General features: G+C 35.9%; 2 protein-coding genes across 2 annotated transcripts in view; both read right to left on the reverse strand.

Annotated features, from left to right (window-relative positions):
* Positions 1-3,114: 3,114 nt before the first annotated feature.
* LOC109237717 (elicitor-responsive protein 1-like) lies at positions 3,115-7,102 on the reverse strand. Its single transcript, XM_019404072.1, has 7 exons — positions 6,668-7,102; positions 6,455-6,559; positions 6,219-6,345; positions 6,070-6,141; positions 3,930-3,975; positions 3,557-3,839; positions 3,115-3,453 (listed from the first exon to the last, which is right to left on the reverse strand). Exons 1-7 carry the CDS (start codon positions 6,711-6,713, stop codon positions 3,416-3,418), a joined length of 717 nt encoding a protein of 238 aa, XP_019259617.1. The 5' UTR covers positions 6,714-7,102; the 3' UTR covers positions 3,115-3,415.
* A 1,130-nt stretch (positions 7,103-8,232) lies between these two features.
* The window catches only part of LOC109237718 (phosphatidylinositol 3,4,5-trisphosphate 3-phosphatase and protein-tyrosine-phosphatase PTEN2A), an 8,530-nt gene continuing 4,645 nt past the window's right edge, over positions 8,233-12,117 (reverse strand). Inside the window, exons 9-13 of the mRNA XM_019404073.1 lie at positions 11,354-11,430; positions 10,955-11,001; positions 10,441-10,571; positions 9,206-9,275; positions 8,233-9,033 (exon numbers count right to left, since the gene is read on the reverse strand). Of these exons, the coding sequence (XP_019259618.1) occupies positions 8,485-9,033; positions 9,206-9,275; positions 10,441-10,571; positions 10,955-11,001; positions 11,354-11,430 (874 nt within the window). The 3' untranslated portion in view covers positions 8,233-8,484. The remainder of the gene's footprint in view (positions 9,034-9,205; positions 9,276-10,440; positions 10,572-10,954; positions 11,002-11,353; positions 11,431-12,117) is intronic.

Consider the following 12,117-nt stretch of genomic DNA (forward strand, 5'->3'; position numbering starts at 1 on the left):
GGGGTAGTCGAGCGTTTTTCTTCTTTGTACCGACTAGTCTATAGAGTTTTGTCTAGGATTGCTAGCGGTTTATATTGTGTTCACACTATTTTTTTCATTTTGCATAGTATTGTGTTATTGACCTTCCACTTTTTGATGTCTCTTACGATGCTGATATTATTTTTCTGGTTTCTTGTATTGTTACGGATCTATTCTTTAGTTCTTTTCTGATATTATTGTCTTTTCTGTTGAGCCGAGGATCTCCCAGAAACAGCACCTCTACTCCTCCGGAGTAAGGGTAAAGTCTGTGTACACTCTATTCTCCCCGGATCCTACTAATAAAATTTTACTGGGTTGTTGTCGTTGTAACACTGCCGGGAGAACAATAATGAAATTACATTTTCTTGTACTTCTTTTTATAGGGTCGACTTTCTTAGCTCTAACCATTGCAACTATTGCACAGAAATTTTTAATGGTTAAAGAATGGATTAGGGGCTATTAGTTAAATGCATTTGCAATTAAGAGAACAGAGAGAGTAGGATAATGGGGTCATTTCTTGAGGTAATGGCCAGCCTAAACCAACTAAGAAAGTAAAAAAGAGAGAGACAGGGTTAGTTATACAGCTGTTTTATAGTGTTAATTAAGGTTATAATGTCATCATTAAGTTTTAGATGAAACAGTAGTAATGCCTGGCAATCACTAACATCTCAACACAAAAAAGACCCATCTCATTGCATCATTATTTTTCAAAAGTCAAAATAGGTCCCTTTTTTTGGGGGTTTGTTGCTTCATTTCACTCCAAAATACCGTACCAAATTGCCTGTGCCAAATTCATTCCATCATTTCTTTTACCTTCCAAATCTCTATAGTTCCCTGTTGAACCTGATTTATCATCCTGACTTACCAATGAGTAATTTAGTCACTAAGAGTTTAATTGTTTTACCAAAAAAGAGCTTAACCTTTTCTTAAAACGAATTAATGAGAAAATGGGGAGGTGAATCCTAGTTAAATATAATAAATCCTAGATCCGAGACAGGGGTATGTCTGTGATATGGGACCGTGTTCAAGAGCAATAAATATCGTATATATGTTCAATGATTGTCAATGAATGTAGTAATAGAAGCATGCAATAAGTGTAGATAATGACAATAAATGTAATAAGGAGGAATTTATAACCCAAATGTTAGATGACTTGGGTGATTCTTCTTCCTGACAGCAATGTGGAATAATGGAAGTAAGGATGGATAAGAAATCTTTGGATCTTGTAGACAAAAAATGAACAAGACAAGCTTTTGTATATTCTCTCTAGTCAACCCTTTACAATGTGCTCTTAAAAGTGAAGAAGATCCCCTCTTGTTCTTTATCTCTTCCTATTTATAAGGGATATTCCCAAGAAACCCTAAAAAGTACAACATAAAGAATATCCAATGGAATATTCCTTATGTCTATTACTAAACCTATCCTACCGTTGCTTCCTTGCTTCCTTTATTTGATCTCGGCAATAACCCCTCTTAAGACGAGTACTCCTCGCCATTGCGCCGTGGTCGGCTCTGTCCTCGACCATGTTTATTTGCAGTTATCAAGCCGCCCAAATTTAGATCAATACATTAATTTCGATACATTGTCAGGACGTGAATACTTACACAATTAATATATTTATTAACAAATTACATGTAAATCTTTACGATAAATCACATACTGTAATAGGTTAAATTATATTGATCCTAAAACGCATGTCAAATCTTTCGATTTTGTTTCTTTTCCACCGGCTTATATGCACTCAAGTAGATTTAGCACACGCTAATATGATCTTTTGAATTTCATCTATTACAAAACAATCGTCATACCTCTTTGATCCATTTAGTACCATTCTCAAGACACTAACCCAATCCGAGCCATTAATAATTAGAGGAATTGAGGATACAAAACGCTTGATGGTATTACTTGTTGTACTAATATTTACTTTGGTAATTCGATTTCTTGATGCATCTGCCATGTTATCAAATGTAGCTCTAATGTATGTTTTCTAGGCCATGTCAAAATGGATTCTCATTAATTCATCTCTCAGCAAGTAAAAACTGAAGGAAATAACAACGAAACTCACGAGCACACATGAGAATTTGACAAAAGTCAGAAGGAGATACGCTTTTTACTAACTACGAAAAATAGTAAGCACCATCTGAGGTTGACTACTCGAGACTTTTGAATCCAAATATATATTGGTGTAATGGGACACTAACTTGAAAGGGCAATGATAGTGGAACACCGAAAGCCATCTCAGCACTTTATACAGTGAAATGTTGAATCTCTACTGCCAGAGGAGAAAGACTTTAGATTTAGGGGTCGTTTGGTTGAAAAGATAGGGATAACAAATTCGGATCAAATGCGATATTATTTTATTTGATATTTAATTATGATTATTAATTAGTACGAAAAATCATTTTAAATTAAAATGTAGAAGGCAAGATAACTAATCCTAGAAGATATCGCAAACCATGAGATATTTTTGTCTATCTCTTCCTGGTAACCAAACGACCAATTGGTTTAACATAGCCAATTGATAGTGGTTTAACATACTCAAAACGACCATTTGATTTTTCTGGTTCATATGTCTATTCATCGGATTATTGCAAATTTCAACATGATTTGACACGACTATCATCATCATAAACATGATGCACCATTGTTCTGAGAAAGAGAACATGCAGGCATCCCGAACTTATAGCATGCTTGGTCAAGCTTCTCCAAAATTTTTTTTTGTAAGGTTGAAGTGTTTAGCCAAACTTTTAGAAGAAGAAAAAAAAAGTGCTTTTGAATAGAAGCAAAAAAAAGTACGTTTATCTCCAAAAGCACTTTTGAGAAAAATACACTTAAGAACCACTTTTTTACAGTTAGGCCAAACATTAATTGCTACTCAGAAGTGCTTTTCAAATTAATTAGTCACACACAAACTGCTTCGCACCAAAAGTACTTTTGAGAAAAGCACTTTGACATCTCAAAATAAGCTAATTTTAGGAGATTGACCGAACATGCTATTATTTGGAATGTTGTTTCTATTTTCCCCCAAAGTTGATATTTCGCATATATGTGTGATGCGCCCTTCTTAATAGAGTGCTAGTTGAAGCAAACAGAAACTGAGATGGCAAAGAACAAATACCCACTGGGCACATATTGTTTGTATACATGCTATAGAAGTCACTGAATGTTGAATATCTTCTACCATTCATGATTGAACCCAGTAAACTACAAGATCGGTTACTGTCCGACAGAATTACCACACAAGTTATCCAAGCCTTGAATTTTCGATGTTAGACAAAAATACAAATGCCTAAGCGAAACTTGTTCAGTAAAAACCTATATGCACATCTCATATCTTATTTTTTTTCCCCACAAGCAACTATGCACATTCTTCACCAAAGCATGTCGGAATGTGGCCTCAGTAAGGTCGCGGAGGATATGTTCCCTGGTATGGACCTGATCGATAAGAAAATTAAAGATACAATCAGCTTTTGTAGAGAAACTAGGAAAGAGGGAAAAGGGAAAAAATTTAACTGTCAAGCATGTCAAGCATAGTCACCTGGGGGATAAGAATAGTCCTGTGATGGTGGTGGATAAGATACGGGAGGATATGCCGAAGGTGGTGGATAAGCTGGAGGATAAGCAGTCGTTTGAGGAGGAGGATATGGGGTTGGTGGATATGCAACTGAATGAGGCGGGTATGCAGGGTATGGAGATGGTGTTTGATAAGCCGCTGCTGGTGGATAAGAAGCTAAATGTGGTGGAGGCACGGAGTACATAGGTGCTTGAGGTTGCGGTGCTGCGTATGGTGGAGCTGATGGAGCATAACTTGTTGCTGGCTTCTGGGAATTTAAAGAGCAAACATGTCAAAAATATATTAGAAAGATGACTATGGGTCTCTTGAGAGTTCCGCAGATCACAGTACTACTTACATTGGCATTAGCATAGTGCATTATCAGTCGAACTTCTCCAGCATGCCTGCAAGTAATGAGACTACAATAATTACAACTCCAAGAGCCAATACAAAATGACCACTGAACATCCACTCAATTTGACGAGATAGATTTAGAGAATCTCAAAACTGAATTGATTGCTTATTCAGATACAGAGTCCTATATGAAGGTTCCTTATAATCACAATGGTGTCCTCGAGTTCCATATGAGACACAGATTCATAGTCTGGGATAAAATTTCAGGTCTAATTGCAGGTACCTTGATTGCTAAAGTAAGGGTCACAAATCTGAACAAGGAAAAGTGAGACAGCGACGGTGCCCCCAAGGTTACAGTGAGAAAAAATAAGAGCGCAATTCATCTAGGAAAAAAGGCAGATGCCTATGGGTGAAACTCTCTTTGTCTGCTTTTAGTTCTTCATACAACAGATAAAAAAGACATGCTAATGTTTTTGCATTTACTACTTTCCTCACATAAAAGACACGCACTCCCCAGGGGAATATTTTTGACTCAACATCAGGAAAGATACAGATTATCCAAAAAAACAGCTCTCTTCTATCAGTTATACGGAATCATATACTCCAGATTTTTTTTTTTGAAATGGAAATATACTCCAGAAAATTGAAACCCAGCTTTTCACCTTCAAGAATCCGTCAAGAGCTGGCACCATAAACAACCGACTTCTATTACCAGTTCTATGCCAGGGGTCACCAAAAAGTTTATCCATCTGGTTGAATTGGCTTATTTTAGAAGGCCAAACCGACTAAGAATTTCTTCCCACGATTAATAAATATAAAACCTCAACTCTAAGCAACAACTCTACTTCTGACTTGAGGCATTCCCCAGGCTCGCAAGATAAACTATCATGTCTGCCATTGGTCTTTGCCAACACAGAATGCATGTCTAAAGGGATAGATTAACTCCTTATGAAAATGACTGATTCATGACCTAGTAGGAAGAAAGAGTTCTAGCAATGGCACTAGTTCTAAATAACTTTCAGCAAAAGATTACACTATAAAATGCTAAATTTTACAAATACTCTAGGCCCTTAGCCCAAGTAGGTAAAAACCAGAAATAATACAAGCTTATCACTAACATGAAACAAATATAAGCAAGGTTCTAAACTGCAGCAAACAGCTAGTCAAATACTTCGCAAGATATAAAGTGAAAGAAATGAGATGGATCAGTCAAAACCCTGATTCATGGACTCAAAAGACCATCTCATAGTCTTTTAAAGAGGTTGATCATACATCTTCCATACCAACAAATAAAGTTCATTCAGAAATAGAAACAGAAGAAAATAGAAGGATATCACTATTAATAAAGGATGGGATATGAATATCAACTACCTTAACCCACTCCCAGCTCGCAGGCCTTTATAAAGCAAAACAGTACGTTACTGCCCCTTATATCCTTTGATTTTGGCACAAGTGACAATGTTTATTACAATCTGTAGGTTACTGATCTGAAGTAGGCAAACAGAAAAATTGATGGAAGGACTTTCTGTAAGTCTTTAGTTGAGTTATTATTTTCCTGGCGTTGTACCAACAAGATATTCTCATTTATGGTTTAAATGCAATTACAGCAGGGTCCTAGACCCTTCAGATTTCTCAATGACTTTATGATACTTGTCTTTGATCACAGTAATGCAGGAGGGATTTGTACCAAATTTTCATTTTTTTTAAATCTCTTCTGCTTTAAGCGATGCAGCTCTTTCAGAATAGGTGTTCTTAACAATAGATTTGTACTTTGTTATGTTAGGAGAAACCAATCTCAGTAATATAAAAGAGTTCATAGAATATAATAGCAGATAACACTAAGTTTTATCAAAGTGGGATGTACTAGAATACTAATTTAACGTAATAAAGAAAAAGGTAACTTTGAGTTCAAATATTTATGAACGGCAAAGCAGCAGGAAGAACTCGAAAGTAGTTATTCAATCTTTACTAGTAGTAGTTTAGGTGACAAAATGAAGAGATTTAACAGTGATCCTAAAGTTACAAAAGCTTGAGTTCGTCAACAAAACCAATCATCAAAATACAAATTGTCACTAACCTTAACAAAAAGAAAAACACACATCGTCACTAGAGCAAACAGGAAAAATTAGAGCTGATAAATTTACCTGCCAATCTTGGTCTGGATTGGCCAAGCAGTATCATCATATCCTTGTGAGAGAACTTTATGTAGTTGAATCCTATAATTAGCAAATTCAACAAATATTAGTACTCTACTCTCTGTGAAGCAAACATTAAACAAGTTTGAGAAAATTACTTTCCGCTCCCTATAAAATCGTCATAGGAAATGGTATTGCTATTCCAAACGACAACATTAATCTCTCTCAACCCTTCAATGAGCGTAAACACAAATTTCTCTTGAAATGTAGGGTTTTTTCCACCATCTACAAATTAATTCCAGAACAAATCAATAACAAAAGGAGTAAACTTTCACAAATTACAATACAAAACAACAAACAATTACAAGGTATAATTAAAAAAAAAAGTACTAACCTGTGCAAGTACGAGTACGAAATTTGGTACTACCATATTCAAGACAAACATAAGGATCTTGCCTTGATATCCATTCAGTGTCCTTCAATTTGTTGCAGGAAACCACTGCCAAAATGATTGCAAATAGAGAACCAAATTAATTAATCATAAATCAATAAAGGGTAATTCTCTTATATCATAAAGAAAAGAAGAAAGTCATGAAACTTTTCATACCCGTAACTTCTAGAAGTTGGCCTTGGATGCCAGATATCATCGACATGGAAGAACGCAGATTTTAATTATCACTATTTTTGAATTTTGGCAATCAGAAAAAATGACGAATTTCTTTATAGGTATAAACAGGAAAGTAACAGAGAAGGTCAGAAGGAAAATGTCCAAAACCAATTAAAAATTGAGAAGAAACGGGTTGAAAATGACAGGGAACTATAAGTAACGGGAAAATGGAAAATCTTGAGGGTTTGTTCTTTACTGCCGATAATTGATAAAGACAGAAGATATACCCCCTACGCTACGTGTATATAGACTTTCTGCCGTGGATTTAAGGCGGCGGAGACTGGCGGGTGGCGGTTTCGTCGTCGATGAGTAAACACGGCCAAGGAAACAGAAAAAGCGTGTAAAGTGTACCAGTTTATTTGTCTATCCGCGTCACTGAATTAATTGAGATATACGCCTTTTAAATTACAAGGAAATTCATCAATTATTTTGGTAAATGTTTTATATGTGACTTATGGGTCAGGTTTGAGCCGTGAAATCAGTCATTGTTAATTGCATCCGGATAGATGGCCTATAGCATACCCCTTGGGCTGCAGCTCTTTCCGAATATTGCGTAAACGCATAATACTTTATGCACCGAGCTGCCTTTTTTAAATCAATATTGGAGTAATATTTGTCATTATCATTCCAATTTTATGTGATGAACTTGGATGGAGTATTTTGTATTTCTCTTGGTATATGATAATATTGGTCTAATAATGTTCCATCAAATAATATGACGGAGAAAGCATATGTCTGCATCTTTTAATAAAAGAAAGACTCAGGTCATTCCACCACAATAAATAAGAAGAAATGTCTGCATCATTAATATAAGACTAAGGTCGTTCTATCATACGTAAATAATACTACTACATAAGTTGAAATTGATTGGACTGTCCAAAACAGCATCGTACATGTTACTTTATCATAGGGTAGCTTATTAAGGTAGAATGATCTACCCTCCCTATATTCTCACCAATATGCGAGCTCAATAATTCGTAATTACCTCAGATTTCCAATATAGTTGTAGAACCATTCCATTGAGCAAAATGTTTTAATTCTTAGCAGTACCTTTTCTTTTCAGGAAAAGATAAGGCCTTAACTACATTAAACAAAATAATTGCTTTTTGTATATTTCTTCCCAAATTTTAGGTTGGTTCTGGTTGGGGCAGGCATTTTGATTATCTGCAAGTCCTGTTCGAAATGACTTTGGGTATATTATTTTAATTTAATCTGGACGGAAAAGGCCAAACAAAATACAGGTTAGCCGGAGTCGTAAATTATTGACAGATATATTTTGATTTTTGATAATAAATTATTGGCAACTGCTTTTAAGAAACACGTACACAAAAACGATTTATGCTGCAGCTAATCATATTTCTAAGCTGTACATATGCTTATTTGGGCTCACCTTTTCTTTTCTATCAGAATACAGTAACTACCACTATCTTTGCCAGTTCAGCCACATCAATCTTTTGGCACTTCAATCAGTTCCTTTTGATGGCACTCCGAATACCTCTACTGCCTTGTAGTAAAGTACATTTGGTATTGTTCCATAGCAAATTTCATAACGCTATTGCAAATTTAACACAATTTCAACCCAAGGTCTACGTGACAGAGCGCATCCAGCATAGCTTTATCAAACTGATAATCAAATGCAAACCATGAACAAGTAAAATGCTAGTAAAATAAATGAAAATGAACGGAATCCAACAAGCTAGATCCTAGCACCCCCAAGCTATTATGTACATCTTGATGAATTTGCCCATCAGACATTTTTATTCACTTTCATAATCCTCTTCATCACCAAATGAGAAAACAGATGCATCAGCTGCAACTACCTTGAAATCACTCACTCCTCCAACCGGATTGGAAACCTCAATACCAGGTGTAGCTCCGACTGAGCCATCTCTTTTAGGCTCGCTGTGTATAGAGCTTGTGCCTCCCAACGAGACTTGCTCTGTCTTATGTGTCAAGCTTGATAATTTATCTGAATCATTATTGTTCTTGGACCCAGGGGGTTTTGCATCTGCAGGAGCACTAGCTTCAGAAGCAGCTTTAGTTTGTCTAGTCTTTGACATTCCAGATTCCTCGGATTCATTGTCTGAGAACACGTCGTCCTTGTCACTGTTCCCAGGGTGTTGGTTCGTGTTACTTCTGGCAGCAGGCTCACCGCCTGAGGTAGGGTTGGATCCAGGGGCAGGATTAGCACTTGAACTGTCAGCTGATTCTTTGGTGGCAGTTTCTGATTGGGGTCGAGTAGGGAAGGCAGCATCATAGTCCACAAGGACTACTTCCACTTGAAAACCAGGTGATGGTAATTTTCTCTGCACAATAAGGCCAGCATATCACACAGTCACGCAATGAAGACATTATATAATAGAGAGATGGAAGAAGTTCTCTGAATTGCATTAAGATTTCTCTTATAGTACACAGGCCACAACACCTACTGAAATCAGTAATATTGGTAAAATCCACTGAATTGACTAAAGAAGTTACCTTGTCAAAACCATCAAGGTCGCCTGTGGTAAGAACTTTCCTGTTCTCTATCATTGTTGTATTCAGCCAACTGAAAGATCACGAGAGGGATATGAGTTCCAAACTAGGAGGCAAGCCCCTGTGTCTAGCTAAGCAGTGGGGATGGAAACTAGTAAATCAAACAGAGAGGTTTCACATAAATGTACTGACAAATCCCAGTTCATCCTTTTCTTCCCAATGTAAAGTACAATATGAAGCCTTTGTTGATGAGTGATGGCAAAATATAACTTCCCAAACCCTTATTCCAAAGAGTCCTCACTCTAATAAACAGAAATTTTCTCCAAGTCCTTATTTCAAATTAATTTTTTTCTACTTAAAACTTTTAAGTTAATTTTACTGCTTAAAGCTGCATAAAAACACCAATTTATGTAAAAGACAAATTTGGGATTCTAACTAATATTGGTTGTCAGGGTCACAAATATATAACTCGAAAATTTGTAATTTAATAAGCCCTAATTTGTTACATAAACAATATACACTCGACTTATCCAGCGACATGTTAATAGTATTTTGCTTGAATGGTTCTTATTATATTTCATGACCATTCTTTTAACATTTAACAAAGAAGTACTTGTTCTATCCCACTATGGTGGTACTGGTACTAGTAGAAGAAAAGCAATGAAACCATAGATAATAAGCTGGACTGAGAGGCAAAAGATATCATACAGTAAAATTTGTAAAAGTTGTACAGAATGATTTCTGCAAAAGCATGCCAAGGTGGTAGAAAGGGTGTAATTCAGCAATAAACCTACCTCTTTACTATCAATATTCAGCAGACACCTACTGGCAGAACCAGGATTTTTCATTAAGGGGTCAAGATATAAAGAAGTAAACCAACGAAAAAGCCAAGGGATGTCAATATGTAGTATATAATTATATATACATAAAAAAAATATACCCAGTTACACAGTGAAATTTCCCGACGAAGGGGTGTCACTTGACACCCCTTGAATACATGTGCACACACCTATGCAAATAAAATTTATAGTTCGAAAGAATTGTAAAAGTGCTGCAAGCAATAGCGCATTATGCATAAGATTAGAAAGGAAAAATACGGAAAAATAATATCCTTTTACAGGAATCAGGAGTGGCCAGGAGATGCTACTGAACCTAAGGTCCTTAAGAATTATTATTCGACTTAATGGTCCATTAAAGCATGCAATTTTCCTTCAAGCTCTGAATATTGGTAAGCTTACCAATAAAAGTCTCCTTGACCGTCATGAAAATGGATTTTGAAATCCCCAGCTAACTCTGCAAGGCCAGGCTCGCCTGGAAGAGCAAACACCATAACCCCTTTCTTTGGTGCACTGAACCAAAAATCCTCAGGCTGTGAGAAACACATAATATAATAATGAGAAAGAGAAACAAAGAGGATGAGCTTGAACAATTATAGGCACCAGCTAAAAGGTATTAATTGCTGGACGAAGAGCAGCTTCAACAATTTATAAAGATATTGATACCCTTGTTAGGACCAGCTTGTGAGCAGCAAATGAGGAGGTACACAAGTATAAGGCTTATTTTTTAACCTCTTTAAGAATATAGATGTACGTGAACAAGAGACACAAGCTACACTAGTACCTCCGGGATATCAGAGATTAATACAGCAGGTTCGACCCCTCATTAAGAATCCAATACTAGTATGACCTCAATGCTGTAGTAGTTTATAAATATGTAGGCAGTAACATGACACAACACATTGCTTAAACCTACCGATAGATCCTTGGTTCTTGGATATTTTTTTGTTGAGAAGAGCACACCTGCAGATAAATGAACCACCAATGAGAAACCATCATGAAGGAAACGCACAGCAGAGATTATAATGCAACAGAAGAAGGTACTGCAGATAAAACTCCAAAACTGTTAGCACAATATTAGGAAAATTCTGCACAACACTTCTTAGTAACTCGTAGGCATCTCCGAACTTATTCAGCCAGCCTTTTCAGACTCCAAGTGGGTACTGGTTATTCAATGCCGAAGCCCGAAAGTAACTCGTTCAAATCACATCAGGCAAATGATAGCAACTACTGAATTAACATTGGATGTAGCTATCTCTTTGCAGGAGTATAATTTTAACTTAAAATAATAATCTAGAAAAAGGATGCAAGTTACCATTATGATCAGATACTGTAATAGAAGGTCTTATCCAATAAGGGCACCTATGGAGGCGAAATCCTCTGAGCATGCACCTGTAAGAGTGCAGTTGACAAGGAGTAAAATTAGATCCTTTATCTTTGACCACATTTTTCCTCTTGCAATTATATCAGAGAGAAAATCCAAAAGTGCATTTGACGCAGGGGCAGCTCAAGCACATATGTGGCCTAAAGCCAAAGTTTAATATGAGGCCTATTTTAAAAGCCAAAGTGTGTGTGTGTGTGTATTTGAAGTCAATTCTTCTAGCTTTTTGAGATAAAAAGTTGTTCATAATCGATTTCTTCCAAAATTTCCTTTTCAATTGATAGTTTAGCATTTAATCTTTCTTGAGACATTGTTGATCTTAACAAGGATTATATCAATTTTAATTTTGAAAAACTTCTTCCACTGAGCTATTATAGGAATTGTTAACAGTACTCTATAAGCAATAATATTTGAAAAAAATTGAATCAAACATTATTAATTGAATGAGTATATAGTATCTTTTACTTATACTATTTACTTTGTCAAATCAATTCTAATTCATACGTTAGAAAAACTATTCATACAACCCATTTTTAAGTAAGTTAAACAGTTACTTTTACTTTATTTACATGTCTAAAAAAAATTCTTCCCTTTTACATGAAAAAATCTACTTTTGTATTAAAATAACTATATTTTATTTTTTTTAAATATCTATAAACGTATTATTTCTAAACCCCCCCCCCCCCCCCCCCCCCCCC

This window comes from Nicotiana attenuata, unplaced genomic scaffold (genome assembly GCF_001879085.1).
Source record: "Nicotiana attenuata strain UT unplaced genomic scaffold, NIATTr2, whole genome shotgun sequence".
Taxonomy (NCBI): Eukaryota; Viridiplantae; Streptophyta; class Magnoliopsida; order Solanales; family Solanaceae; genus Nicotiana; species Nicotiana attenuata.

Excerpts from the sequence above, each read along its gene's own strand:
- LOC109237717 (XM_019404072.1), bottom strand. The coding sequence starts at position 6,713 with ATGTCGATGATATCTGGCATCCAAGGCCAACTTCTAGAAGTTACGG. Across the intron at positions 6,346-6,454 it reads TCGTACTCGTACTTGCACAG|ATGGTGGAAAAAACCCTACA; the intron begins GTTAGTACTTTT and ends ATTAATTTGTAG. Across the intron at positions 3,840-3,929 it reads TGCACTATGCTAATGCCAAT|AAGCCAGCAACAAGTTATGC; the intron begins GTAAGTAGTACT and ends TTAAATTCCCAG.